The following is a 26,284-nucleotide window of genomic DNA, read 5'->3' on the forward strand; positions in this document are numbered from 1 at the left end:
TAAACAGCGCCCTCAGGTGGAACAACCGATGACAGTCAGGCTGCACAATTAACTCGAAACGTCTGTTTGATTTTTTTTTTATTGTAAGAAGAAAAAAAAACAAGAAGAAAGGAGACGTTAAAAGGACATTTTAAAGAAAAAATAAATGACAAATATACATGAAATATGCCAGTAATATTACAGTCTGGGTCTATTGTCTATTACAAACACGTCTATAATGTTACAGTCTGGTGCCTAACAGCAGAGCCTAGGGTTGACTCCTTCTGGTTAGGGTCTTGCTGGGGCGGAGAGGAGATTTGACGTCCCACTGACGAGGTGCTTGAGACCTGGAACACACAAAGCCTCTTAACAGAACCCAACACAGTCGGTTCTGCAGAACTCAGAACAGAAACGTTCAACAGAATCACTTCAAAATAACCATTTCATAGAACCCTACTAAACCATTTCAACAGAACCACTTCAAAATAACCATTTCATAGAACCCTACTAAACCATTTCAACAGAACCACTTCAAAATAACCATTTCATAGAACCATTTCTATACAACCAAATATTACCATATTAACAGAACCAGTTGATAGAACCCAATAGAACCATTTCAACCGAACCACTTCAAAATAACCAAATAGAACAATTTCTATAGAACCCAATACAACCATTTCAACAGAACCACTTCAAAATAACCCAATATAACCATTTATATTGAACCAAATATAACCATTTCAACAGAACCACTTCTTTAGAACCCAATATAACCATTTCAACAGAACCACTTCTTTAGAACCCAATATAACAATTTCAACGTAACAACTTCTATAGAACCCAATAGAAACTTTTCCACAGAACCCAGAACGACTTCAATAGAATTTAACAGAACCATTTCAACAGGGCCAGTACAAATAAGCCAGTAGCAAAGGAGAATGAAGATGAGGGGACAACTTACTTCTGGGGTTGGATGAAGCTTCGGTCGTTCCCAGGACCTGAGACACACGAGATACATTAGTAAACATAAGATCATGAGGAGATAACAAGATAATACTACGATCATACTATGACAATACCATGATCATTCTAGATAATACTATGACAATACTATGATCATTTTAGATAATACTTTGACAATACTATGATCATTTCAGATAATACCATGACAATGCTATGATCATTCTAGAGATAATACTATTATCCTTCTGATATGACTACAATAATCCTATGATCCTTCTAGATAACACTATAATACAAGAACAATGCTATGATGACACTATGAAAATACTATGATCATGCTACGACAATACTATTATAACACTATGATAATATTATGATCATTCTATGATAATAAATATTTGGCCTGTTCAGCTCTTTGAGACTGTAATGGTGATTAAGGGCTAGACAAATAAAATTGAATACTATGATAATTCTATTCCCATGCAGACAGGAAGTTGCTCACTTGTTTGGGACTCTTCCATGATGGCGCTGACGGCCTCGCCGAACGTGCAGTTGAAGTCAACATCTGGAACCAAACCAACAGGCCACACTAAACATCTGGAGCTAATTACTCTAACAGACATTCTCAAGAAGACCAGTATGAATCCATCTCCAGCTAGCTGGGAATGATGTAGCCTCACAGCGAGGTCTAGCGTAGATCAAAGGGGCTAACTACTAGCAACTAAAAAAGCAAGGCTTGGCTAAATGCTATCGGCTAGCATAGAGCAAAGCAGTAGGAAAACTTCTAGAAGGTAGCATAGAGCTAGGGGCGGCTAAATACTACCGGCTAGCGTAGAGCAAAGCATTTGGCGGTGTCATGGTGCAGTGTTATAGCCTGGCTATTACCAGACCAAGCCAATCGTAGATTGCACGTTGGTCTGGGGAAGCTGCTGTCATTTTCTTCAGCACAAGGGGCCTAGTTCAACTGACTCTGTACGCGATTGGCTGCTTGCCGTCGCTTCCCTGTCGTCATTGTGTTAAACCAGCCCAATAGCGCACCATGGGGAAAAGCCAGCTCGGTGATTGGCTGCCGCAAAACAGAATCAGAAGCAGAAAGAAATGTATTGCTCTTCTCCAGACCCTTGTGCAGGGTGAACTAAATTCGCCGGAAGAAAGGGCGGGACTACCAAGGCTAGCAGTGTTACATACCGACAGGTGTGCTGATGGCTCTGTTGTTGGAGTTCTTGGAGAGCTCTGCAAGAGAACCACATAAACATTAGATGGACAAACCAAACGCAAGAAAATAATACGGCAGTCATATATCCAATCATTATGGGACCCGGCCTCAGCAGGATGTGATTTCATCTCAGCCGGATCCTGTCTCTTAATTAGGAATTCTTCCAATATTGTTAGGGTTCCCAGTGGTTGCTAGGAGACCCGCAGGTTCTTACCTGTATTATGCAGATAGGCTAGGCTATGAAGGGTCTGCCGACGCCCATTCTGACTCCTTGGAGTCTGGAGATGCTGGTGGCTGTGGACACACACACACACACACACACACACACATACTGCTGGTGAGATCAATATTTATTGGAATCTTTCGAACCACAGAACCCTGTCTAGTAGGGTAACTAATATGGTTGGTAACATTATTTCTAATTAAATTTTGTCCTTAAATATATCAAACACAGCAATTCATTTAGCCAACAATATAGTCAAGTCTAGTGCTGAATATTAGTCGTAATACAAAATCGTATATTAAATCATGAAAAGCGTATAAAGTGATATCTCTACCTCTCTGCCACGGCCACTCCGCTGAGCAGCACGTGACTGGCTTTCGTAAGCTGGGGGGTGGAGAATCCATGCAGGGGAGGTATCTGTTTGGCTGCAGCAGGTACAGGAGAGTTCTGCACAGATTCCTGCAGGAGGAGGAGAGGTGGAGGAGAGAGAGAGGAGATTGAGAGGAGAAAGTGTGGTTACACACATACACACTCTGGGGAACAAAATCACGTTTAACACACACACACACACACACACACACACACACACACACACACCATGTGTGACGTCTGGTTGGCCAGGTTCTCCTTCTCCTGCAGGTTGAACTCCAGCTCTGCCGCCAGCTGTTCGTCTCCGGAGAACAGCTCCTTCACCTCACTCTTCAGGTCCTTCATGGCTACCTGAACACACCGCCATGGTTACTGTTGCCTAGCGACAGGCCATGTGGTAAGCATTGCCTACGGACAGGCGGTGGGGTTACTTTTGTACCTGCAGGTAGGCCATGAGGTCCCTGATGACGGGGGAGCGACGGAGCTCCAGCATGTTCTTCAGCGCTATGATGATGGGGACCGTGTTCTCCATGAAAGCCTTCTTCTGGAACTGAAAAAACCCAAGTATTAGACTACAGTACTACCATACTATAGTGCTGCTATAGTACCAGGGTTGGTATAGTACTACTATCCTTCTTTCTGAGGAACACCCAGTATTATAATACTATAGTAGTAGTAATATACTAATAGTAGTTGTACTGTACTTCTAATCTACTATAGTACTAATATGGTTACCTATGTTTTATAACCTAGGAAACCACTATCTATGTTTGGATGGTTACCTAGGAAACACTTTCTAGGTTTGAATGGTTACTTAGGAAACCACCTTTTATGTCTGGATGGTTACCCAGGGAACCCCCTTCTGTAAAGATGCTTACCTAGGAAACCCACTTCTACGACTGGATGGTGACCTAGGAAACCCCCTTGTACGACTGGATGGTGACCTAGGAAACCCCCTTGTACGATCGGATGGTTACCTAGAAAACCCCCTTGTACGATCGGATGGTTACCTAGGCAACCCCCTTGTACGATCGGGTGGTTACCTGGGAGATGACCTTCTTCTGCGCGGCGTGCAGCGCAGATGTTGTGGCCATGTTCTGGCCCTCCTCCTCTGACTCCTCAGCGCCCCCTGTTGGGGCGGAGGTGTCCTGCAGCTTCAGCTCCTTCAGGCTCAGGATGCCGAAGGTTTCCGCCAGGATCTCTGCTCCGTCCGCGTCCAGGGGCAGCTCGTCGTCGGCAAAGCATCCTGGGAGGAGAGAGCCGGTGCTGAGCATTAAGGACCTGCTGACGGTTCATTCGGCTCATGGGTGACTCCCAGAGATACACACGCTCCACGCTAGGAGCTCTGGCTGGCGGCCTACCCAGGATGGTCTGGTTGATCTTGGTGGTGATGCTGACGCGCTGTGCGTCGGTGAAGTGCTCCAGCAGGAAGCGGTAGATCTGGAAGCGCTTCTCGCGGTTCCTCTGCCCCTTCAGCGAGAAGCGAGTCTTCTCTCTGGTAGGACGAAAAAATAACCTTCATGAACACAAGGTCACAGCCATGACACCATGAACACAACCCCAGCCATGACACCATGAACACAACCCCAGCCATGACACCATGAACACAACCCCAGCCATGACATCATGAACACAACCAGAGCCATGACACCATGAACACAACCAGAGCCATGACACCATGAACACAACCCCAGCCATGACACCATGAACACAACCAGAGCCATGACATCATGAACACAACCAGAGCCATGACATCATGAAAACAACCAGAGCCATGACATCATGAACACAACCCCAGCAATGACATCATATACACAACCAGAGCCATGACATCATGAACACAACCAGAGCCATGACACCATGAACACAACCAGAGCCATGACACCATGAACACAACCCCAGCCATGACACCATGAACACAACCAGAGCCATGACATCATGAACACAACCAGAGCCATGACATCATGAACACAACCAGAGCCATGACATCATGAACACAACCCCAGCAATGACATCATGAACACAACCAGAGCCATGACACCATGAACACAACCCCAGCCATGACACCATTCTATATGACTTTGTGTAGTTCCACTGGTAGAGCAGGACATTAACACTACCAAGGGGTTGGATTCCCACTATGGCCACCAATGACAAGCATGTACATCCTCACTGTATTTAGGACACATAAAAAGGTCTACCAAATGACATTTACACTTTAAAACAACTCAGATTCCCAGGGTACCTGTCGGTCTCAGGGAAGTGGTTGTAGGCCTTGTGTTTGTGGTAGTCGTTGAAGTGGAAGATGCACTCTATGAAGTGCTGGCTGAACAAGGCCGTGTTCTTCTTCAGCAGCAGGTGGACCAGACAGTACTCACACAGACTAGAGACAGAGACAGAGAGAGAGAGAGACAGATAGAGACAGAGAGAGAGAGAGACAGATAGAGACAGAGATAGAGAGAGACAGAGAGAGACAAAGACAGAGAGAGAGAGAGACAGATAGAGACAGAGAGAGAGAGAGACAGATAGAGACAGAGAGACAAAGACAGAGAGAGAGACAGAGATAGAGGCAGAGAGAGAGATAGAGGCAGAGAGAGAGAGAGAGGCAGAGACAGAGATAGAGGCAGAGAGAGACAGAGATAGAGAGACAGAGATAGAGGCAGAGAGAGACAGAGATAGAGGGACAGAGGTAGAGGCAGAGAGAGAGGCAGAGAGACCGAGACAGAGATTTTGATTTAATCACATGAGTTGGTGATTGGTCAGTACGTCTATAATGGTAAAGTTTATCTGTGCTCCTCTTATATAGTAGTGTATAGTGTATATTTCGTGCTGTCTGATTGGTCAGCAGGGTTACCTAGCGATGGCGGGTTCGGGGTCCACCAGCACGGTGACAAAGCGGAAGAACAGCGAACCTTTCCACTTGACAAACTCCTCCTGTGACCAGAGAGACACCCAGCGTACAACGTCATGGTTACGCAGCACAGGTCACAGAAAGGTACAGCGTCGTCACGGTGACCAAGGGTCGCCGTGGCTCTCGGTGTGGGTCTCACCTGCAACAGGTTGGTGAGCATGATGAGGGTCTGCTGTCGGACGACCTGCTGGTCGTCACGGAGACAGAAGGAGATGTTGGGGATGTAGCAGTGCACCATGTTGGTGTAGCGGACGCACAGGTCGCACATGATGACCACCAGGTTGTTCCTGACCGCCAGCTCTGCCCCCTCCTGCAGCTCCTGCGCAAACACTGGCAGGCACTGCTGAGTCAGGTCCTCGTGCTGCAGACACAGACGCCCTGCACAGGGAAGGCAGCACTCTGAGGCCCTGTACCTCTGTGTGTGTGTGTGTGTGTGTACGAGTGTGTGTGTGTGTGTGTGTGTACAAGTGTGTGTGTGTATGTGTGTACGAGTTTGTGTGTGCGAGTGTGTGTGTGTACGAGTGTGTACATGAGTGTGTGTGTATACACAAGTGTGTGTGCATACCCAGTGCGATGACTCCGTGGGCTCTGACCTTGGAGGGCAGAGAGTTTGGTCTGGTTTTGGTTGAAGAGTCATCTGGTCCTGGACAAACACACACAGGAGCAAGCGCACACACACACACACACACACGCACACGCACACGCACACGCACACGCACACGCACACGCACACGCACACACACACACACACACGTTAGTGATCTATTCAAGAATAGATTTCTGGGCATCAGCCAAGATAGAAGACCTTCACACCAATTAATATGTGTGTGTGCTAGGCGTGCGTGCGTGCATGTGTGCGTGCGTGCGTGTGTGCGCGTGTACCATTGTGTGCGTCTCTCTGGGAGGACAGGATGGACTCCACCAGCAGGACGGTCCTCTTCCCCACGTGGGCGGGGCTATGCAGTGAGGCCACGCCCAGCAGGTGGAGGTGTTTCACCTGGGGAAACCACAGCACATCTCAGATACACCCACCTCAGATACACACACACCTCAGATACACTATCAGATACACACACACCTCAGATACACACACACTTCAGATACACTATCAGATACACGTTGGATACACAATCAGATACACACACACACACTTCAGATACTCACACACACACACTTCTGATACACTATGAGATACACAACATAAAGCAGTACTGTTATAACAGAACATGAAGCAGTACTGTTATAACAGAACATGAAGCAGTACTGTTATAACAGAACATGAAGCAGTACTGTTATAACAGAACATGAAGCAGTACTGTTATAACAGAACATGAAGCAGTACTGTTATAGCAGAACATGAAGCATTACTGTTATAACATAAGATGAAGCAGTACTGTTATAACAGAACATGAAGCAGTACCTTTATAATAGAACATGAAGCAGTACTGCCATTATAGATAATAATATATTGTCATAATAATAGATCATAAAAGACAGCGCGACTGCCTGCTCACCATGAGGTCCTGATCCAGGTCATGACCCCCGGTCTGTCTCAACAGGATGCCAGCCAGGTAGGTCTCACACATAGACACCAAACCTCCACAGTGGCGACTCAGGAAGGCCTGGAGAATCGACAAACATCATCAGGACCCTAGTCCAGGAGTAGGGATGGGGGCCCCTCCTAGTTTATATCATAGTTTCCACATTGTAGCACTCAAACAAAATGTGGAGGAGGTGATGAACAGGAGATGATGGAGAGGAGAGGAGGTGATGAAGAGGAGAGGAGGTGAAGGAGAGGAGGTGTTGGAGAGGAGAGGGAGTTTTTACCTGTGTTTGTTTGATGTCCTCGCTATGTCCTAGCTGAAACAAGGTTTCCATGGCAGCACTCATGACTTCCAAAGACAGCTCCATCGTCTTCAACCATGACATCAGCTCATCTGTACACAGACAGACAGGTCATCATCAGACAGACCGGTGACGTACAGACAGACGGGTCCTCAAGGACTAAAGAATCAAGTTGAGTGAGAACTCACCGACGATCCTGCTCTGTGTGTCTTCGTTAAAATACTCTGAGACGTCTCCCACCACACTGAGGATGTGACAGCATGTCGTCATGGCAACCTCCTTGGTGCTGGAATGGGGCGGAGGCTTGATTAATGAGCATCCAATTACAGTGATGAGTGGTCACTACACCAAACCATGACCATACTGGAACCACACCAACCCAAACCATGACCTTACTTAACAACACCAAAACAAACCATGACCTTACTGTTACCACACCAAACCATGACCTTACTGTAACCACACCAAACCATGACCTTACTGTTACCACACCAAACCATGACCCTACTGTAACCACACCAAACCATGACCCTACTGTAACCACACCAAACCATGACCTTACTGTTACCACACCAAACCATGACCTTACTGTAACCACACCAAACCATGACCTTACTGTAACCACACCAATCAATGACCTTACTGTAACCAAACCCTACATTAAATATATAACCAACAATGAGCCATTAGAGAGATAAGTAAGTATAGTAGGTATATCAGTTCTCTGATGCCTCTGTATGAGATCATTCAGATTGTTCATTGGTAAACTTCTTATCAATCAGAGCACTTCTTGAGATTGAGCGAACGTTTCTTTTTCAAAGTTTATTTTCAAAATAAGGTGGGTATAGGTTAGACCCCGCCCAGTCGTGGGTCAAACCTGTACCCATCTGAGCATGTGGTCCCAGGTGTGGATCAGTCCTGTACCCACCTGAGCATGTGGTCCCAGGCCTGCAGGACAGGTGTGAGGGGCAGGTTGGGCGTGCAGCGGGCCACCTGGGACAGCAGCAGCCAAGCCCCGCCTGCATGCCCGGCCTCCGTGTGGGACAGCAGGCCGGAGCAGAAGGACTTGGAGAACTTGTTCTGCTTGGACCACACGCTGAAGGCCCGGCTGAAGTAGCGGCTGGGACCACGGCGGGAGCAGAAGGCGGCCGGTTAGCATCGGGGTCCCACAAGGCGGGCCACACGGCCACAGCTTTCTCATTCAGACGTCTGCACTACAAATGCACTCGTTCACCATCTTTATACCGAGACCGCCTTGGTCTCATGTGCTCCCAAAGTTGATTCAGGGCCGCCTTGAAGTATTGATGTTTTTTAGTATTCTGCCATTAGGTCCTCCATTAGGTCCTCTGTAGTGGAGGACAGAGGACCTAGTGAAGGACCTAGTGAAGGACAGAGGACCTAGTGGAGGACACAGGACCTAGTGGAGGACAGAGGACCTGGTGGAGGACACAGGACCTAGTGGAGGACAGAGGACCTAGTGGAGGACACAGGACAAGGTGGAGGACAGAGGACCTAGTGGAGGACCTAGTGAAGGACAGAGGACCTAGTGGAGGACACAGGACCTAGTGGAGGACAGAGGACCTAGTGGAGGACAGAGGACCTAGTGGAGGACACAGGACAAGGTGGAGGACAGAGGACCTAGTGGAGGACCTAGTGAAGGACAGAGGACCTAGTGGAGGACACAGGACCTAGTGGAGGACAGAGGACCTAGTGGAGGACACAGGACAAGGTGGAGGACAGAGGACCTAGTGGAGGACAGAGGACCTAGTGAAGGACAGAGGACCTAGTGAAGGACACAGGACCTAGTGGAGGACAGAGGACCTAGTGAAGGACAGAGGATCTAGTGGAGGACAGAGGACCTAGTGGAGGACAGAGGACCTAGTGAAGGACAGAGGACCTAGTGGAGGACAGAGGACCTAGTGAAGGACAGAGGACCTAGTGAAGGACCTAGTGAAGGACAGAGGACCTAGTGGAGGACAGAGGACCTAGTGGAGGACCTAGTGAAGGACACAGGACCTAGTGGAGGACAGAGGACCTAGTGGAGGACACAGGACCTAGTGAAGGACAGAGGACCTAGTGGAGGACCTAGTGAAGGACAGAGGACCTAGTGGAGGACAGAGGACCTAGTGGAGGACAGAGGACCTAGTGAAGGACACAGGACCTAGTGGAGGACAGAGGACCTAGTGGAGGACAGAGGACGTAGTGGGGGACAGAGGACCTAGTGGAGGACACAGGACCTAGTGGAGGACACAGGACAAGGTGGAGGACAGAGGACCTAGTGGAGGACAGAGGACCTAGTGAAGGACCTAGTGAAGGACACAGGACCTAGTGGAGGACAGAGGACCTAGTGGAGGACAGAGGACCTAGTGGAGGACAGAGGACCTAGTGGAGGACACAGGACCTAGTGGAGGACAGAGGACCTAGTGGAGGACACAGGACCTAGTGGAGGACAGAGGACCTAGTGAAGGACCTAGTGAAGGACACAGGACCTAGTGGAGGACAGAGGACCTAGTGGAGGACACAGGACCTAGTGGAGGACACAGGACCTAGTGGAGGACACAGGACCTAGTGAAGGACCTAGTGGAGGACACAGGACCTACTGGAGGACACAGGACCTAGTGGAGGACAGAGGACCTAGTGAAGGACCTAGTGGAGGACAGAGGACCTAGTGGAGGACCTACCTGAGCTCCGGACACTCGTAGCAGAGCAGCCCCAGCAGGTCCCAGGCCAGCCGCTGGGGGGCGTCGAGGTGGCGCTGGGGGGAGTAACCTTTGACCTGGCAGAGGAGGGTCTCCTCCAGGGCCTCCAGAGCCTTCTCCTGGACCGAGCTCTCAGCGTCCACCAGCGCCGGGACCACGCCCTGCAGCCAGGCCCGCTGCACCAGGCCGCTCTCCGGCTGGGCCTGGGGGAGCAGGTCATGGGTCTGATCGATGCTATCAGATCTTCAAACAGATAATCATTGAGAAGGTCGTCTCTTCGACAAAATTGCAATTGACCCGTCGCTGAGCTCCGCCCTTCGAACGCAGGTGAGCCAATGACATTCTAGCCTTGACTATACTCATCGGACACCAGGACTCCTCCATTGAAAACGACAGGGAAGGGGCATAATATAACAATTTAATGGTGGATTTATGTCGTTTGTGTAAAAAAAAAAAAAAAATGAACATTGTCAAACGATGTGCTTGGGGTACATGTAACACGGATAGTCAGTATCCAGGGAGGCTGTAGAATGGGGTATATTTCATCCCTTTTCCCAAGCCACAACGGGACAAGAAAAAGAGTGAAATGTGGATCAGACTGTGCGGCAGGCCAGGATACCAACTGAATTTAAGCTTGTTACCTTCTGTATGTATTTTAAAGTTTTGAATATACCCCTACATAGAATAATGTAGACTCTTTCGATTGATCCTGGAAGAAATTAAATCATTTTCCGCCCAAAACTTCTCCAAAACCTGCTTTGATAAACTGTAAGCTGACGTTTTTCCATACGTTTTTGTTATCGAGTCTTGTTTGTTTGTCCGAGTTCGTCATGGTAACGACGGGGGGCGTGACTTAGCGACAGATCAATTCAGAGAATGTTCTCAATCTGCGACTAAGGCGGGCTTTCCCAGGGAAGCAATCAGGTGGACTCACAGTGAGCAGCTCCCCCAGACACTGCAAGGCCTTCTTCTTGACGGACAGGGCGGGGTCGCGGCAGCGGTCCGACAACACCGACATGTTCTCCGTCGTCATGGGGATGACCCCGTGCTTCAGCAAGGCAAGGATGGCCTGGGATAGAGGTCAAAGGTCAGAATTCTTTGTTCTCCTCCTTATCAGAACGGCCTCCCACTGTTCCGATTGGCTCAGAAGGTTTTTTGAACTACAGCCAGCTTCCTATTGGATCAGGTTTCTTGAACTAAAGCAAAGGTTCCTATTGGCTCAGACTGTTTCTTGAACGACAGCCATTTTCATATTGGCTTAGAAGGTTTCATGAAATACAGCGAGGTTCCTATTAGCTTAGATGGTTTCCCTCCAATATTTGAATGATTTGATTGATATTTTATGAACTTTACATATTTTATTGACTATAAAATCTTTATCCTAAGAAATAAAAACTTTATTTAATAATAATCATATTTATCATAATTATTGAACATATATGGCTAGCATACATATTATTGTAGGCTTTCCATGCTAAGCGAGGCAACAACAAAATAAGATAATACTAATAACGTAACAGCCCAGTTAGTTCAATGAAGTTTGGCTCTCTGTCACCTGCAGAGCAGACTTCCTGACCCCCGTCTTGCAGTCGGCCACACGTCTCATTAGCAGGGCCAGGTTCTCTTTACCTGGGGAACACCCGAACAGGTTAACACACATAAACACATTTTAACACGTTAACACAAATACACACGTTTAATCACTTTTACACATGTTAACTCAAATGTTAACGCACGTCTTTACATGTGTGCACATTTTAACACATGCTAACCCACATGTTACACACACCGGTTTACAATTTCAAAACATCATCGTGTCAAAACATTATACATGTTGACACGATGATTTAACATGATAAATGTTAAGGAAACATGTGTTAACATGTAGCACGCCGTTTGTTTCTCTCTAACATGTTCCATTTGTTTTGTTAAGTTAGTCATGTTAAAGGTTAGTGACGGAAAAGGTTAGTGACGGGAAAGGTTAGTGATAGTAAAGGTTAGTGATGGTAAAGGTTAGTGACGGGAAAGGTTAGTGACGGTAAAGGTTAGTGATAGTAAAGGTTAGTGATAGTAAAGGTTAGTGACGGGAAAGGTTAGTGATGGTAAAGGTAAGTGATAGTAAAGGTTAGTGACGGGAAAGGTTAGTGATAGTAAAGGTTAGTGATTTCAACAGCAAAGGATATTTATGGTATGGATTCTAAAATGCTTAAATCTCTGCAAGAACACCTAGCCTACCCCATCACACAAACTATCAACCAGTCAGTACGACAGGGGATATTCCCAACAACCTGGAAGACAGCAATTGTTACTCCTATATTCAAGTCAGACGACCCTCAGAACATATGTAACTACCGCCCAATCAGTATTTTACCTATAATTTCCAAGGTAGCTGAGAAATGTGTATCAGAGCAGCTTGTTTCTTTTTTAAATAATAGTCCATTTACTCTTGCAGTTTGGCTTCAGGGCCTCTGCGGAAACAGCTAACTGTTTCTTCTTAGAGGAGGTCCGAGCAATGGTCGACAAGGGAGGTGTTGTTGGGGCTGTGTTTTAAGACCTTCGTAAAGCTTTCGACACAGTCAACCATCAGGTCCTTACTGCCAAACTGTCTGCTTTTAACTTCTCACCTTTAACACTCAAATGGATTGAGTCATATTTAACGGGTAGAAGTCAACATGTTTTTGTGAACAATCAACGTTCACCAGCTCTCAACTTATGCACTGGGGTACCACAAGGATCGATACTTGGCCCGCTTTTGTTTAGTCTGTATATTAATGATCTGCCGTTGGTTTGCCCTGATATCAAAATACAAATGTATGCAGACGACACTGTAGTACATGTGCATGCCAAAACAAAAGATCTGGCTGCTGCTAAACTCACCACAGCTATGGACCAGATCACTTATTGGCTAAACCATTCCTGCCTCCAACTTAATGTTAATAAAACCGTAGGACAGACAATGTCACATCATGTCGAACATAACAATATCAGGTCAAAACATAAGCATTGTGCCACAATTTAAGTATCTGGGCATTATCATTGATTCTGCTCTTTCTTTTAAAGCACACATTAAGAAAGTGTGCAACAGGGTCAAGTTTAGCCTAGGCAATTTTAAATATATAAGAAATTCCCTAACTTTTAATGTTGCCAAACTTTACATGGATGCCATGATTATGTCACATCTTACATACTGTATGACAAGCTGGGGGCAAACTAACAGTTTGTCATTGAAGCCATTAGCAACTCTTTATAAGAGAACACTCAAAGTGTTGGACCAGAAGGCTAACAGTTCACATCATTGTAATATATTAAATAATCGTAAACTGCTGAGCTGGGAAGATGTAATCAAATATAAAAACATCTGCCTGGTTTTCAAAATTCTGCATAACACCGCTCCTCCTCCTTTAAAGTCATTCATAATCCAACGTAACAGCAGCAATCAGATCACCAGAAGCGCCACACGGGGTGACCTTCTAATCCCATTTAGAAAAAGCACATTTGGACAACAATCATTTTCTGTTAGAGCAATACAAAATTGGAATCCACTGCCTACCACTATCAATGATATACATACATATTCCACCTTTACAGCACACCTTAAAACATGGCTGTCCGACAACTATAATTGCACACATTAATTTCTGTCAGACGTGATGTGTGCGTTTGATGTAACATAGTCTTAGTCATTGTTGCTGCCGCTCCATCTCTGCTACCTGCCTGCATGTTCTGCCCTATGTGCTTTCAATGTGATCTTTGTGGCCTATTTTCCCTTGTCTCCTGTGTGTTTGTGTTGTTGTTGCATGAACTGCCTTGATATCTTTGCCATCATCTGTGCTTGCCTGTTTGTTCTTGCTCCAACTGTGTGCAATATGTTTGTTTGTCTTTTTCCCCTTTTTGCTCAGGCCTGCTGTAATTATAAATGTAATGTATTTTTTTTTTTTTTAATGTTATGTATTGTAGGTTGCCTACTGACAACTGGCTGGGGACTACAGCTGGAAATTAGCCAAATAGGCTAAAGCTGCTCCTTCTCAAAGGGGACTGTCCACAAAACTATAAACAAATAAACTAAAACTAAAGGTTAGTGATGGTAAAGGTTAGTGATAGGTAAGTTTAGTGTCGGTAAATGTTAGTGATAGTAAAGGTTTTTTCAGGGCTACCTTCGTAGCCGGTGGGGTCCCCAGTGTTGGTGATCTCCAATGTCTTAAAGGGCAGCGTGCGATACGTCTTTTGGGCGCCAATCGTTCCTGAAATCAACCAATCACACGCTAGAAACACTAGACAGACCAAATGACAGCCAATCACACGCTAGAACTACCTAGACACACCAGCCCTCAGCCGATCAAATGCTGGAACAACCTAGAATCACCAGCTCCCAGTCCATCAATGTGATGGACTGGGAAGCCCTGGTGTAGATTAAAGGGATGAGACATGCCATTGAAGCGTTAAGTTGAGTACCTTCAGTGGATTCTCCCTCCAGGACCGTGCTGATCCCAGCTACACACACACACACACACACACACACACACACACACACACACACACTTAGGACTGCAGTATATACAAGACACAGTGTATGCATATGTATGTATGCAATAGATATAGATCTAGATTTAGTAGAGTACATACAGGTGGTGAAGAGTTCCTGCAGGGCACGGGAGGCGTTGAGGGAAGGCATCTCCAGGACCTGGGCCATGCAGGAGAGGGCGTGGCCACGCACGGTGGGGGAGGAGTCAGTGCGGCGGCCGAACAGCAGGCGCTGCACCAGGTAGCGGTGGGGCAGGAGGACCCCCACCTCCGCTGCTGCCCCCAGGTCCGCAGCTCTCTGCGGCTGCTGCAGCAGCACCATCACCACGTCCACCGCAAACAGACGGTACACCATCTAACATAGCACACAATGTATTCATTACACAGATAAAACATACAATATAGGACCTTCTACAGCAGATATAACATACAATAATATAGAACCTTCTACAGCAGATATAACATACAATAATATAGAACCTTCTACAGCAGATAAAACATACAATAATATAGAACCTTCTACAGCAGATATAACATACAATAATATAATACATAACAAAATACAATAGACATAACAGAATAATATAGAACCATTCAACGGATACAACATACAATAATAGAATATAGAACCATTCAATAGATATAATAATATCTTAATAATTGGATTAGCTGGGTGGAGGAGGTGGTGGGTGGTGTTACCTTGGAGTGTCTGGGTGGAGGTGAAGGTGGTGTTACATTTAAGTGTGTGGGCAGTAGTGGAGGTGGTGTTACCTTGGAGGGTGTGGGCAGAGGTGGAGGTGGTGTTACCTTGGTGTGTCGGGAGTATCCAGAGAGCCACTTAATGAAGGAGGCGTAGTCCTCATTGGGCAACAGAGCCACCAGCACGCCCACCGCTTGGGAGCCATGGCAACGGTACTCACTCTTCTCCAACATCTGAATAGAGCAAACTTTATTAGAACACTCACGGCACCGGGTGGATGTACTAATAAAGTTCCATAATCTGGATCTGACAGGAATCGTGTAAACAGGAGTGAACCTGGATCTATCTTACAGGAGTGAACCTGGATCTATCTGTTAGGTGTAAACAGGCGTGAATCTGGATCTATCTGATTGGTGTAAACAGGAGTGAACCTGGATCTATCCGATAGTTGTAAAACAGGAGTGAATCTGGATCTATCTGATTGGTGTAACCAGGAGTGAACCTGGATCTATCTTACAGGAGTGAACCTGGATCTATCTGATAGGTGTAAACAGGAGTGAATCTGGATCTATCTGATTGGTGTAAACAGGAGTGAACCTGGATCTATCTTACAGGAGTGAACCTGGATCTATCTGATAGGTGTAAACAGGAGTGAATCTGGATCTAATAGGTGTAGCCTATACATGAGATTTAGCGTGGGTTGATGGCCTCTGACCTGGAAACAGATGTGTTGCAGGAGGATCTGCACGAAAGGCAGGGCGGTCTCCTTCATCTCCTCGACCAGGTGACTACACACACACACACACACACACACACACACACACACACACACACACACACACACACACACACACACACACACATACACACACACACACACACACAAAAAATTAAAACCGGCACACTGGAAGGGAGAGATTATAAACCCTGCAGCATGAAGCGATGTGTACCAGACAAACTGGAGGGCGTGGCTACGGGCGGCCACGACAGTCTGCGACTTCACAAGGAGGGCGGGTCTTCCTCTGTTGACCTTGCTCATCATCAGGATCACATATAGGAGCCTATGGAAGATTCTCCTCAAGCTCTGCATACACACACACACGTGCACACACACACACACACACAGAACACATTACACATCCTAGGCCAGTCCTAATGACAAAGTACCTCAATCTGCTACAAGCCTCTTCAGCTAAAATACTTTATAGTAGTAAAAGTCATAGTAGTAGTAGTAAATATTAACAGTAGTAAATATTAAGTTACTACCACTAATATTAGTATGAATAGTAGTAGTAAATAGTAAAAGTAGGAATAGTAGTAGTAAATAGTAGTAATCCATTAGTCCATAGTAACAGAATAAACAGCAGACAGAATAAACAGCTGATATCCAAGCATCAGAGAATTATGGGATGTGTCCTACCTCCTCCTGGTCTCCGTGGTACTCGGAGAGGAGCAGGTGGAGACCACAGAAGGCCATCTCAGGTAAGCTCTCCAGCCTGGACACATCCCTGAGGAACACGCACACGTCACCATACTCAACATACACACACATTAACATGCTGCACACAATGCAAAATGTGTGTGATCTGACGACCGTGACAGGAGAGTTCAGCAGCTAGGCGCTACATTGTATTGGGTACAGAACACACACACACACACACACACACGACAGTGTTGACCCTGCGGCCACGCCCTCCAGCAGTAACACGCACACACACACACCTGACAATATGAGTGTGTTAACCCTGTGGCAACGCCCCCCAAACAGTAACTCACTGTTGAGCAGAGAACCTCAGTTGTCCTTGGACTGGCTCAAAGTAAACCATCTTAGAGAAGATCTGAAGGAGACAGAAAGCGATTCGTTCATCATTAATCAATAATAATCAACGACGAAAGACCACTTAATGGTGGGCTAGCTGGGCGTGTTAGCAGTACCTGGGCACAGTTGATAGCGCTCTGGCGTATGTCCTTGAGGGAGAAGGTTTTGAGGAGTCTGAGGAGACTCTGGACCAGGAGCACCACTCCGTCTCTGATGGCCACCAGGTCCTTGGCTGACAGGTGCACCTCTTCCTCGTCCTCGTCCTCCGTGTCCACCTGGGGGAGGGAGCACCGTTAGCCAAGAGCTACCAAGCTAGCAGCTCGACGTGACACATGGGTTTGTACAGCCACAGTGCACTATAGAGAGTTAGAGACAAGGTGATCACTTCCTCCATAAGGGGTAGGGCTGTGCGATTAATTCAATTTTTGCGTCAAACTATCCAAAAAGTAATATAATCGATTATTAGTCATTATTTTAGATCTGAACATTTTCTATTCCAACATTTATGTATTTTTTGAGGGGGAAATTTCCATAATTCTCAGTGTTTTTTATTGGAGAGAAATGCTGAAAAAACGAATCCTGTTTTCAAACTCAAAAATGATTGTTTGAATAATCCTGATTATGATTTTTTCCATTATCGAGCAGCTCTAATAAAGGGTCAGGTAAGGTACAGAGTGGGTTCCTGGGTCTGACCTCGTCGGGGTCTTTGCGTGGAGGCTTGGATCGCTTGCCGTCGGCCTGGCTGCCCTTCACTGCATCCTTCTTGCGTTTCTTGGTGGATACTTGTGGCCAGCAGTGAGCCGGCAGGTCTGAGCAGGTGTCAAACAACACCTGGTGGAACATCTGGTTGGCAATGCTCCCTGGAGCAGAGAAACACACTGTCAACATCTACTCTCCGCTCACAGCACAGAATACATTAACATCTACTGTCCAATCACAGAGAATACATCAACTAACCTCTACAGTCCAATCACAGCACAGATTACATTATAATCTGCTGTCCAATCACAGAGAATACATTAACCCATCTCTAGTGTCCAATCACAGCACAGAATACATTAATTAATCTCTACTGTCCAATCACAGCAGAGAAACAATAAAAGTTAAACATAAAAGGCCTCATTGTTTAGCAGTGATGACGAATGTGGAGGTGGAGGGAGTGGTGGAGGTGTAGTAGTTGGAGGAGACGTATGAGGTGGTGGTGGTGCAGTAGACGGAGGAGGTGGTCTCACCAGGGACCCCCAGCAGCAGTAGGTAGAGGGAGGCGGCCTGCAGGGCGGTGGTTCTCTGGTGGGCGGAGGCTCCTTTGCTCCTCCCCTTTAGCACCAGATAGGCCAGCAGGGCCACCAGACTCCTGGTGGACCCCCCACTGTTCCCCAGCTCCTCCCACACGGTCTGGAGGGAACAGGGGGAGCACCGTAACTAACACACACAAATACACACTCCTGCTACCACACACACACACTCCCGCTAACACATACACACACTGCTGCTAACACACACACTCACTCACTCACACACACACACTCACTCACACACACTATACTACTAACACACACACGCACACACAACTACTACTAACAAAAACACACACACACACACACACACACTAATAACACACACACACCTCCCCTACCTGGCCTGAGTCGTCCCGCTGGTCAGAGGCGTAGGGCAGCAGGCAGCTGTACAGCCGGGGGAAGGCCTTGACTCCACCCAGACTGATCTCTTCTTCTATGGTGGCATCCAGGGGCTCCACCTCCGTAAACTCATAATCCCATAACACCTCGACCCAAACTGGACAGCGGACACCACAGTTTACAACAGCTCAATTTAATTTTACTTGACCCATACCAGCTCCTTAATGGCCTGTCCCTGTACAGTCTAACCCCTACCTGCTCCTTAAAGACCTGTCTCCTACTGTATTACCCTTACCTGCTCCTTAATGACCTGTCTCCTCCTGTCTAACCCCTACCTGCTCCTTAAAGACCTGTCTCTGTACTGTCTAACCCCTACCTGCTCCTTAAAGACCTGTCTCTGTACTGTCTAACCCCTACCTGCTCCTTAATGACCTGTCTCTGTACTGTCTAACCCCTACCTGCTGCTCCTTAATGACCTGTCTCTGTACTGTCTAACCCCAACCTGCTCCTTAAAGACCTGTCTCTGTACTGTCTAACCCATACCTGCTCCTTAATGACCCGTCTCTGTACTGTCTAACCCCTACCTGCTCCTTCATGAACCGTCTCTGTACTGTCTAACCCCTACCTGCTCCTTCATGACCCGTCTCTGTACTGTCTAACCCCTACCTGCTCCTTAATGAACCGTCACTGTACTGTCTAACCCCTACCTGCTCCTTAATGACCCGTCTCTGTACTGTCTAACCCCTACCTGCTCCTTCATGACCCGTCTCTGTACTGTCTAACCCCTACCTGCTCCTTCATGACCCGTCTCTGTACTGTCTAACCCCTACCTGCTCCTTCATGACCCGTCTCTGTACTGTCTAACCCCTACCTGCTCCTTAATGACCCGTCTCTGTACTGTCTAACCCCTACCTGCTCCTTCATGACCCGTCTCTGTATTTACTATAACAGACAGGCTCTATTCCACACGGTTAGCTTCTAACTGGTATCTGCTTAACGATTATTTGTCATGTTGAATATAGTATGTAAGTAATGTTGAATGGACGATCTCATCAGAGCTGTTAGCTTTTGTTTGAAGGCCAACCCAAAACCAGACAGCTACAGTTTGGATAATAGGTCGAATGCATTATTGGTTCCTGGCTAAACACTAGGCATTGGCAACACCGAAATAGTTGTGTAAACTGTGTACAGTGTCGCTGGGTTTCGTTGAATAAACTGTCCAACTCAACCCGAGTTAAGTTTCATAAACTTTTCCATGATTAACTCGTAAACTGTACCTGAGTTTAGGTTGTTTAGGCGGAGAAACTGCAGCGCTCCGGATACCTCCATCTTTGTTTTGAATCAGCCCGCCAGACCGCCAGACGCTCGTTTTACCGGAAACAACAGGCGGGAAACTCGGTCGCCCCCTACAGCACGACCTGGCATGGACTGTTAGGGCTTTATTTTCCTTTTTATCTTGCTCCTTTGACTTGCCAATATTAATCTGTAGCACTAGCAGTACTTATTCAGTATTTTAACAAAATACAGGATAAACCTCTTTTTGTAAAAACGTTTTGTATGTATAGTTTGTATATACATTGTGTGTATATCTCTATTCTTTGTATGTCTGTTAATAAACAACCGTTTCAGGAACTGCTGTTTATATTGTGGAAAAACCCCAATAAAAGGGAGTTAAAAAAATTAAATGAAAAGCTACTAAAACTCTTAACAGAGAATTCAGAAAGGGTGATCATTCAGGAGCCTGAAGTTATCTGATGGACACATTAATGAATTCACTCCAACATGCAGTTTGTTTCTAGACAGTTGAGTGTTTATTATGGTCTGTTTAAGTATAAGGCAGGGAAGACAACGCATTTAGACATAGCTGTAGCAGGTTCCCGGTCAGGGTTTCTAGTCCTAACTGACCCGGTCCTAAACCTCTTGACTTCGCCCTTGTGCGGTTCTGGCTCAGGGGTCGAAGGTCACGTCCTCCGGACCAGCAGGGAGTCTCCGTTCTCTATGGAGTAGAACTGGAGCGGCTTCAGGTCATTGTCCAGGTCCACCTCAGACCCGTTCATCTGGAGAACCACACACACACACACACACACCTGGTATTAACACATCAGATACACAGACACACACAGACACACACACACACACACACACACACACACACACACACACACACACACAGAGACAGAGACAGAGAGAGAGAGAGTGAGAGAGAGAGTACCTTGGGCCCCGTGTAGGTCAGTGTGATTGCTGCTCCGGGGACTTTGAGCATCCTGGACAGAAGGCCCTTCACCTTCTGCACCGTCATGGAGTCTGGAGGAGTAGAAGAACCGTCAGTTAGCTGCTAGTTAGCCACTAGGTGGTTGTGAGTCACACCGTGCTTCCTATTTCCTTCCATATTCTAAAAATAAAACTGATTTTGCGAGTGGACGAGCTTGAGAAGGGGACCTTAATACGTGTATTTACAGAATGGCCAGTCTACCCCATGTGGATCTGAAACCTGTGGAAACTTTATTAGTCTAAGGCTGTGTTCACATCTAACGTTTTTTTTAATCTGCCAGCGCTTGTTTTACATTATATTCCTATGGGGCAGAGCGTTTCTGGAAAAAGTCACAGCCGTTTTTTTAAACGTCTCTCCCAGCGTTTTTTCTGCCATACGGAGCATTGAAAAAAGTTCAACTTTCAGGAAGAAAGCAGCCGACGTCAGGCGTCTTTTTGGCAACTGACCAATCACAAGGGGAACATTGACACTTATTACGAAGGAAACTCTCAACTGTCAAAACAAGAAACAATGGCGGACAAATCACTCGGGAAAGTGCCGGTGGAGCGATTAATAGTTTTAATTACAGAACATGTCGAGATCTACGACATGTCTAATGGGCCTGGTTACGTAGTAGGCGAGTAACGTTGGGTCTAGAATGGGTTCGTTGCTAGGCAATAGAAAAAATGCTCTCGGTGCTTTTGGGACAAAAAACAAAAAAGCTTTTTTTTTGTTGAAAAAAACGGTTGGCTCAACTTTTCCCTATTACAAAAAACGCTAGATGTGAAGTGCCTTCCCCAATTACCTGCTTACAGGTCCCGCCTCCAGCTACATGATGATTGGTCGGAAAATATAGGAGGCAAAAGAGAGGGAAACGTCCCCTTCACCCAGATTTGAGCTTGTCTGCCAACAGAGTTTAGATATAGATTTTTTGTCTGATTTGTGAGATTAGTGGCTAGCCACTAGTTAGCCACTGCTTAGGTGTAAGTTAGCTGCTAGTAAACCAATAGTTAACCACTAGTAAGCCGCTGATGGGTGTAAGTTAGCTGCTAGTTTAAGTTATCAGCTAGGAAGATGCTAGTTAGCTGCCATGTAGCAGCTAGTTTGCGCTCCTAAGCTAGTGTGAAGACCACCAGTTAGCTGCTGGTTAGCCTCTGGTTAGCGGCTAGTGACCTTAATTGCCTCTGCTTAGCTCTACAGAAGACAAAGCGTTGCCTGTTGTACCTGGTAGCTTCTTAACAACGGGAAGACGCTCCGCCTCCTCTGGACAGACAATCATCACACCTGGAGAGACAGGTGAGAGGAGTGAGAGGAGAGACAGGTGAGTGGAGAGACAGGGAGACAGGTGAGAGGAGTGAGAGGAGAAACAGGTGAGAGGAGAGACAGGTGAGAGGAGTGAAAGGAGAGACAGGGAGACAGGTGAGAGAAGGAGAGACAGGTGACAGGAGACACAGGGGAGAGGAGATAAATGTATACAAAGATATTCACTTAAATCTCTATCGTATCTAAATTAATGGGTAAATTGCGTGTCATTGTGAAGGAAGGGGGAGGGGACCAACTGATCAGCTGATTCTTGAGAGCGAATGGCGTCTGCTTCTTAAGTTCTCCTTCCTCTGCAGCGCCATACTCTGGGGAACACACACACACACACACACACACACACACACACACACACACAGTATAGAGATGTTATTTCTGGGCTGCTCGGTATGTAATGTAGTTCTGCGCTGCTCTGCTGTGTAATGTTATGTCTCTGAGGAGGCGGTGTACTTTGGATGAGTGGCAGGTAGCGGGGATGCGTGCAGGTGAAGGCGGCGCTGGGCCGGTTCTCCGCGGGGTCCTGGTTCCCTCCAGACGCCAGCCACTCCAATCCGAACGTCTTGATGTAGTCGAGCTCCGCCCCCCGGCGGTCATCTGGGAGCACCTGGTCGTCGCCATGGGAACACGTACACAACATTTTAAACCTTCATGCAAACCAGTTTCAACTATATTTGAACCCATTGTGACCAGTTCATGTGCTAAACTGGTCCGGGCCGGTTTCTACCAACCCGACTCTTGTTGAGGACGGCCAACTGGGGCAGCTTGGCTATGATGAGCTGATTGGCTGTCTGAGGCGTGAGGTCGTTGGTCAGCTGGTTGTTATGGCGAAAGGAAAGCTCCACCAGGCTCTGTAGCTTAGCCAGCTCATTCACCGCTGACCACTAGAGGGAGACAGAGACTCAGTGTGTGACTGTGTGAGTGTGTGAGTGAGTGAGAGAGTTAGAGAGAGTGTGTACCTGAGCTATGTTGTTGTGGTTCAAGATGAGAACCTTCAGGGTGGTAAACATCCCGGTCTTACCCCCTATGAAGAAAAGGAGTAAAGGGTCATACGTCTTATGCTGCCATATTGAGTCTAGCTCCCATGGTTGCATGCCAACAGAGGTAATTAAAGTCTATGGAGAGGCTAACAGAGGAACATAAATGTGATGGAGATGCTAACAAAAAGGCTATAGAGAGGCTAACAGAGGTAAATAAAGGCTATGGATGCTTAACTACCGGGAGGAACGTCGTCGAACTGCAGACCAGACAGCTCCGTCGTGGACAGGTTCAGGTTCTCCAGCCTAGGAAGACAATGTCCTCAAGGTAGGTTAGGTATCCTCTGATCCCCTCATCTCATATGATGTACTTTATTTTTAAGCTGAGGTGTCATCCCAGGTACATACCTGGGCATGTGTAATTGGCAATTAGTAAATACCTGGGCATGTGTAATTGGTAAATACCTGGGCATGTGTAGTTGGTAAATACCTGGGCAGGTGTAATTGGTAATTGGTACATACCTGGGCAGGTGTAATTGGTAATTGGTACATACCTGGGCAGGTGTAATTGGTACATACCTGGGCAGGTAAGCCAGGCTGAGGATGCTGTCTTGTACTAATGGGTTACTGGACAGGTCAAGCACTCTCAGGTCCTGCAGGACATCCAGCGGCCTTCAGGGAAGATGGGCAGCAGGTCATCATTAAATCTGTGAAACACCTTATAACTAGCTATTAACCAGGTTCTTACCAGGTTCTAACCAGCGTCTATCCCGTTTTGTACCAGCTTCTAATTAGCCTATAATCTGCTTCGTACCAGCTTCTAACCCACTTGGTATCTGCTTTAAACAAGCTAATAACTAGCTTCTATCCTGCATTGCACCAGCTACTAACCAGCTTCGTACCAGCTTCTAACCCGGTTCGTACCAGCTTCTTACCCGCTTCATACTAGCTTCTAAGCAGATTCAAACCAGGTTCTAAGCAGATTCAAACCAGCTTCTAACCAGTTCACTGGGGTATAGAATCTACCAAACAACCCACCTGCTGAGTTCTGTGATATCGTTCTCTGCGATGTAGAGCTCTTCCAGCCGTGGCCACATGGGGGCGCACTGGAGCACCTGAAGTCAAAGAGCAGATCATTAATTTACAAAATCATCCATTATCTGATCAAACATGTCCATAATATTATCAAGTACAATTTTATATGAATTACCATTTAGTAAAGGGTGTTATGATATGCTATCCAGTTCTACTGAAGCACATTTACAGAGATAAGTGAATCATTAGACAAGGGTAAAAGCGGCTGTGACATCATGGTGTGAGGGCCTGGCCATACCTGCGTCCATGTGAGCTGACAGCCGGCCAGGGCCAGCACGGTCAGGCTAGAGAAGGCGTGACTTAGAGACACGGGGTTGGAGATCAGCGACAGGCGGTTGTGGCTGAAAGCGACGGGAAGCAGAGGATTGGTTAGAGTCACATGACCAGAAACACACACAACACCCCCTCCCCATCCCCCGTCCCCTTACCTGAGGAGCAGCTCTCGCAGGTGCTCAATGTTCTCCGTGATCTCCGCCACGTTCTCCCAACTGGACAGGAGGTTCCCACACAGGTCCAGAGATCTCACATCTACAACACGTTAAGGAGAGCACTACACACCACGGTATACACTAGAACACACTAACATAAAATAAAAAATATATTATTTATCAAAAACAACAGCAACGAGAAGGATACCGGGCATGAAGGTCCGGATCTGGTCGCCGGGTCCAGGACTGCTGACCTCCCGATGCCTGAGAGAGACCACCGCCAGACTGTCGGCCCTGCAAACACCCCCCTGATGACATCACCGCCACAGCCTCCTGATGACATCTCTCTCTCTCTCTCTATATACATATATACCATTAGACTTTTAACTATATATTTAGACTTTATATCTCCCCTTGGACAGCTGCTCTTAGGTGGCTACCTGTTCTTGGTGAAACCCGAGACCTCCACGGTCTTGGAAGCGATGGTGGTCCGCGGATCAAACACCTCCTGCACGTTGAACTGGTAGAGGTCCCGCACGGCACTCATGAAGTCTACCCCGAAGGAGGCCTTCTTGGGCCGCACGAAGGATCCCCCAGTGGGGTGTCTGAGCACAAGCAATACAAATCACACTGATAGTCTGCACTGGGTCAAGGCAGAGGGGAAAGGGGTCAGGACTACCTGCATGTGAAGTACTTGATGCCCTCATGGCTGCCGTCGTGTTTCCCACGCTCCGAATTGTCCCACTCCACGCCCAGCCACGGCCCTGACACAGACACAGACATCACTGCTTCATCCCTAGCTTTGTATATCAGACATTAACAGGATCCTGTATGACATTGTGCAATAAAATATTCAAAGTACTGTCCTTTCTGAACTCTGTCGGCTTCAATGTGATGAAGTTGGAGGCGGACATGGCATTAGTTCAGTGGATGTAATCACACCGACCCCGTGTATACCTGCTGTCGGAGGGACCTCTCCCACGTAGCGCACCGTTCCTCGCTCTCCCTCGCAGGACACCCGTCGACCGAGAGCCTCCGCCGGCATCTCCACCTCTCTACTGTCCGCTGCAGACATATTATCCAACACCATGCAGACGGCTGCTGCTGTCTCACAACCGATCTTCTAGAAGATGATACAACGCTGCCTCTAATTTATCACGGACCAAACACTGGCACGGACAGATGGGATTATTTACAAAAATAAAGTGAATAAGAGTTTAGGGGCAATGGGGGAAAGTGGCACAACAGAATACCTATGTTCGAACTACCGCATAAACGCCAGAGTTATTCATTATTGCTCCTAAAAGGTTTGTTTGGCATCTCAAAAAGTA

At 46.9% G+C, this 26,284-nt stretch overlaps 2 protein-coding genes across 3 annotated transcripts; both read right to left on the minus strand.

The window, feature by feature from the left end:
* Window positions 1-97: 97 nt before the first annotated feature.
* On the minus strand, window positions 98-20,214 carry ncapd3 (non-SMC condensin II complex, subunit D3; the record flags this gene model as incomplete). The annotated part of the gene is made up of 35 exons (XM_079730033.1): window positions 98-326; window positions 944-980; window positions 1,448-1,510; window positions 2,134-2,178; window positions 2,376-2,455; window positions 2,719-2,843; window positions 2,982-3,104; window positions 3,193-3,303; window positions 3,797-3,999; window positions 4,115-4,248; window positions 4,999-5,136; window positions 5,608-5,687; window positions 5,804-6,042; window positions 6,230-6,307; window positions 6,547-6,661; window positions 7,179-7,286; window positions 7,492-7,601; window positions 7,698-7,795; window positions 8,438-8,629; window positions 10,191-10,411; window positions 11,143-11,277; window positions 11,764-11,837; window positions 14,363-14,449; window positions 14,661-14,699; window positions 14,832-15,084; window positions 15,537-15,662; window positions 16,145-16,217; window positions 16,380-16,513; window positions 16,850-16,937; window positions 17,206-17,267; window positions 17,365-17,523; window positions 17,942-18,108; window positions 18,481-18,643; window positions 18,885-19,042; window positions 20,163-20,214. The coding sequence occupies 35 exons, from the start codon at window positions 20,212-20,214 to the stop codon at window positions 248-250; spliced, it is 4,149 nt and encodes a 1,382-aa protein (XP_079586159.1). The 3' UTR covers window positions 98-247.
* A 459-nt stretch (window positions 20,215-20,673) lies between these two features.
* tbce (tubulin folding cofactor E) lies at window positions 20,674-26,274 on the minus strand. 2 transcript variants are annotated; one of them, XM_079730040.1, is made up of 16 exons: window positions 25,911-26,274; window positions 25,633-25,717; window positions 25,394-25,558; window positions 25,162-25,247; window positions 24,954-25,053; window positions 24,764-24,866; window positions 24,469-24,545; window positions 24,010-24,102; window positions 23,672-23,736; window positions 23,413-23,477; window positions 23,185-23,337; window positions 22,907-23,060; window positions 22,696-22,764; window positions 22,361-22,420; window positions 21,098-21,189; window positions 20,674-20,942 (listed from the first exon to the last, which is right to left on the minus strand). In XM_079730040.1, the coding sequence occupies exons 1-16, from the start codon at window positions 26,041-26,043 to the stop codon at window positions 20,847-20,849; spliced, it is 1,596 nt and encodes a 531-aa protein (XP_079586166.1). In that variant the 5' UTR covers window positions 26,044-26,274; the 3' UTR covers window positions 20,674-20,846. The 2 variants fall into 2 exon arrangements, 1 of the variants encoding a protein (XP_079586166.1); XR_013811613.1 differs by lacking the exon at window positions 20,674-20,942 and adding an exon at window positions 21,942-22,039 and having other exon boundaries at window positions 21,162-21,189.
* Window positions 26,275-26,284: the final 10 nt, after the last annotated feature.

The sequence above is a fragment of the Pollachius pollachius genome, assembly GCF_949987615.1.
Source record: "Pollachius pollachius genome assembly, chromosome: 2".
Lineage (NCBI taxonomy): Eukaryota > Metazoa > Chordata > Actinopteri > Gadiformes > Gadidae > Pollachius > Pollachius pollachius.

What these genes read in the sequence shown, in the direction of transcription:
- tbce (XM_079730040.1), bottom strand. Translation starts at nt 26,043, where the DNA reads ATGGTGTTGGATAATATGTCTGCAGCGGACAGTAGAGAGGTGGAGATG. An exon ending in CTGCGAGAGCTGCTCCTCAG is followed by an intron (nt 24,867 to 24,953) that starts GTAAGGGGACGG and finishes CGTCGCTTTCAG; the next exon opens with CCACAACCGCCTGTCGCTGA. An exon ending in CGTTGTTAAGAAGCTACCAG is followed by an intron (nt 21,190 to 22,360) that starts GTACAACAGGCA and finishes CTACTCCTCCAG; the next exon opens with ACTCCATGACGGTGCAGAAG.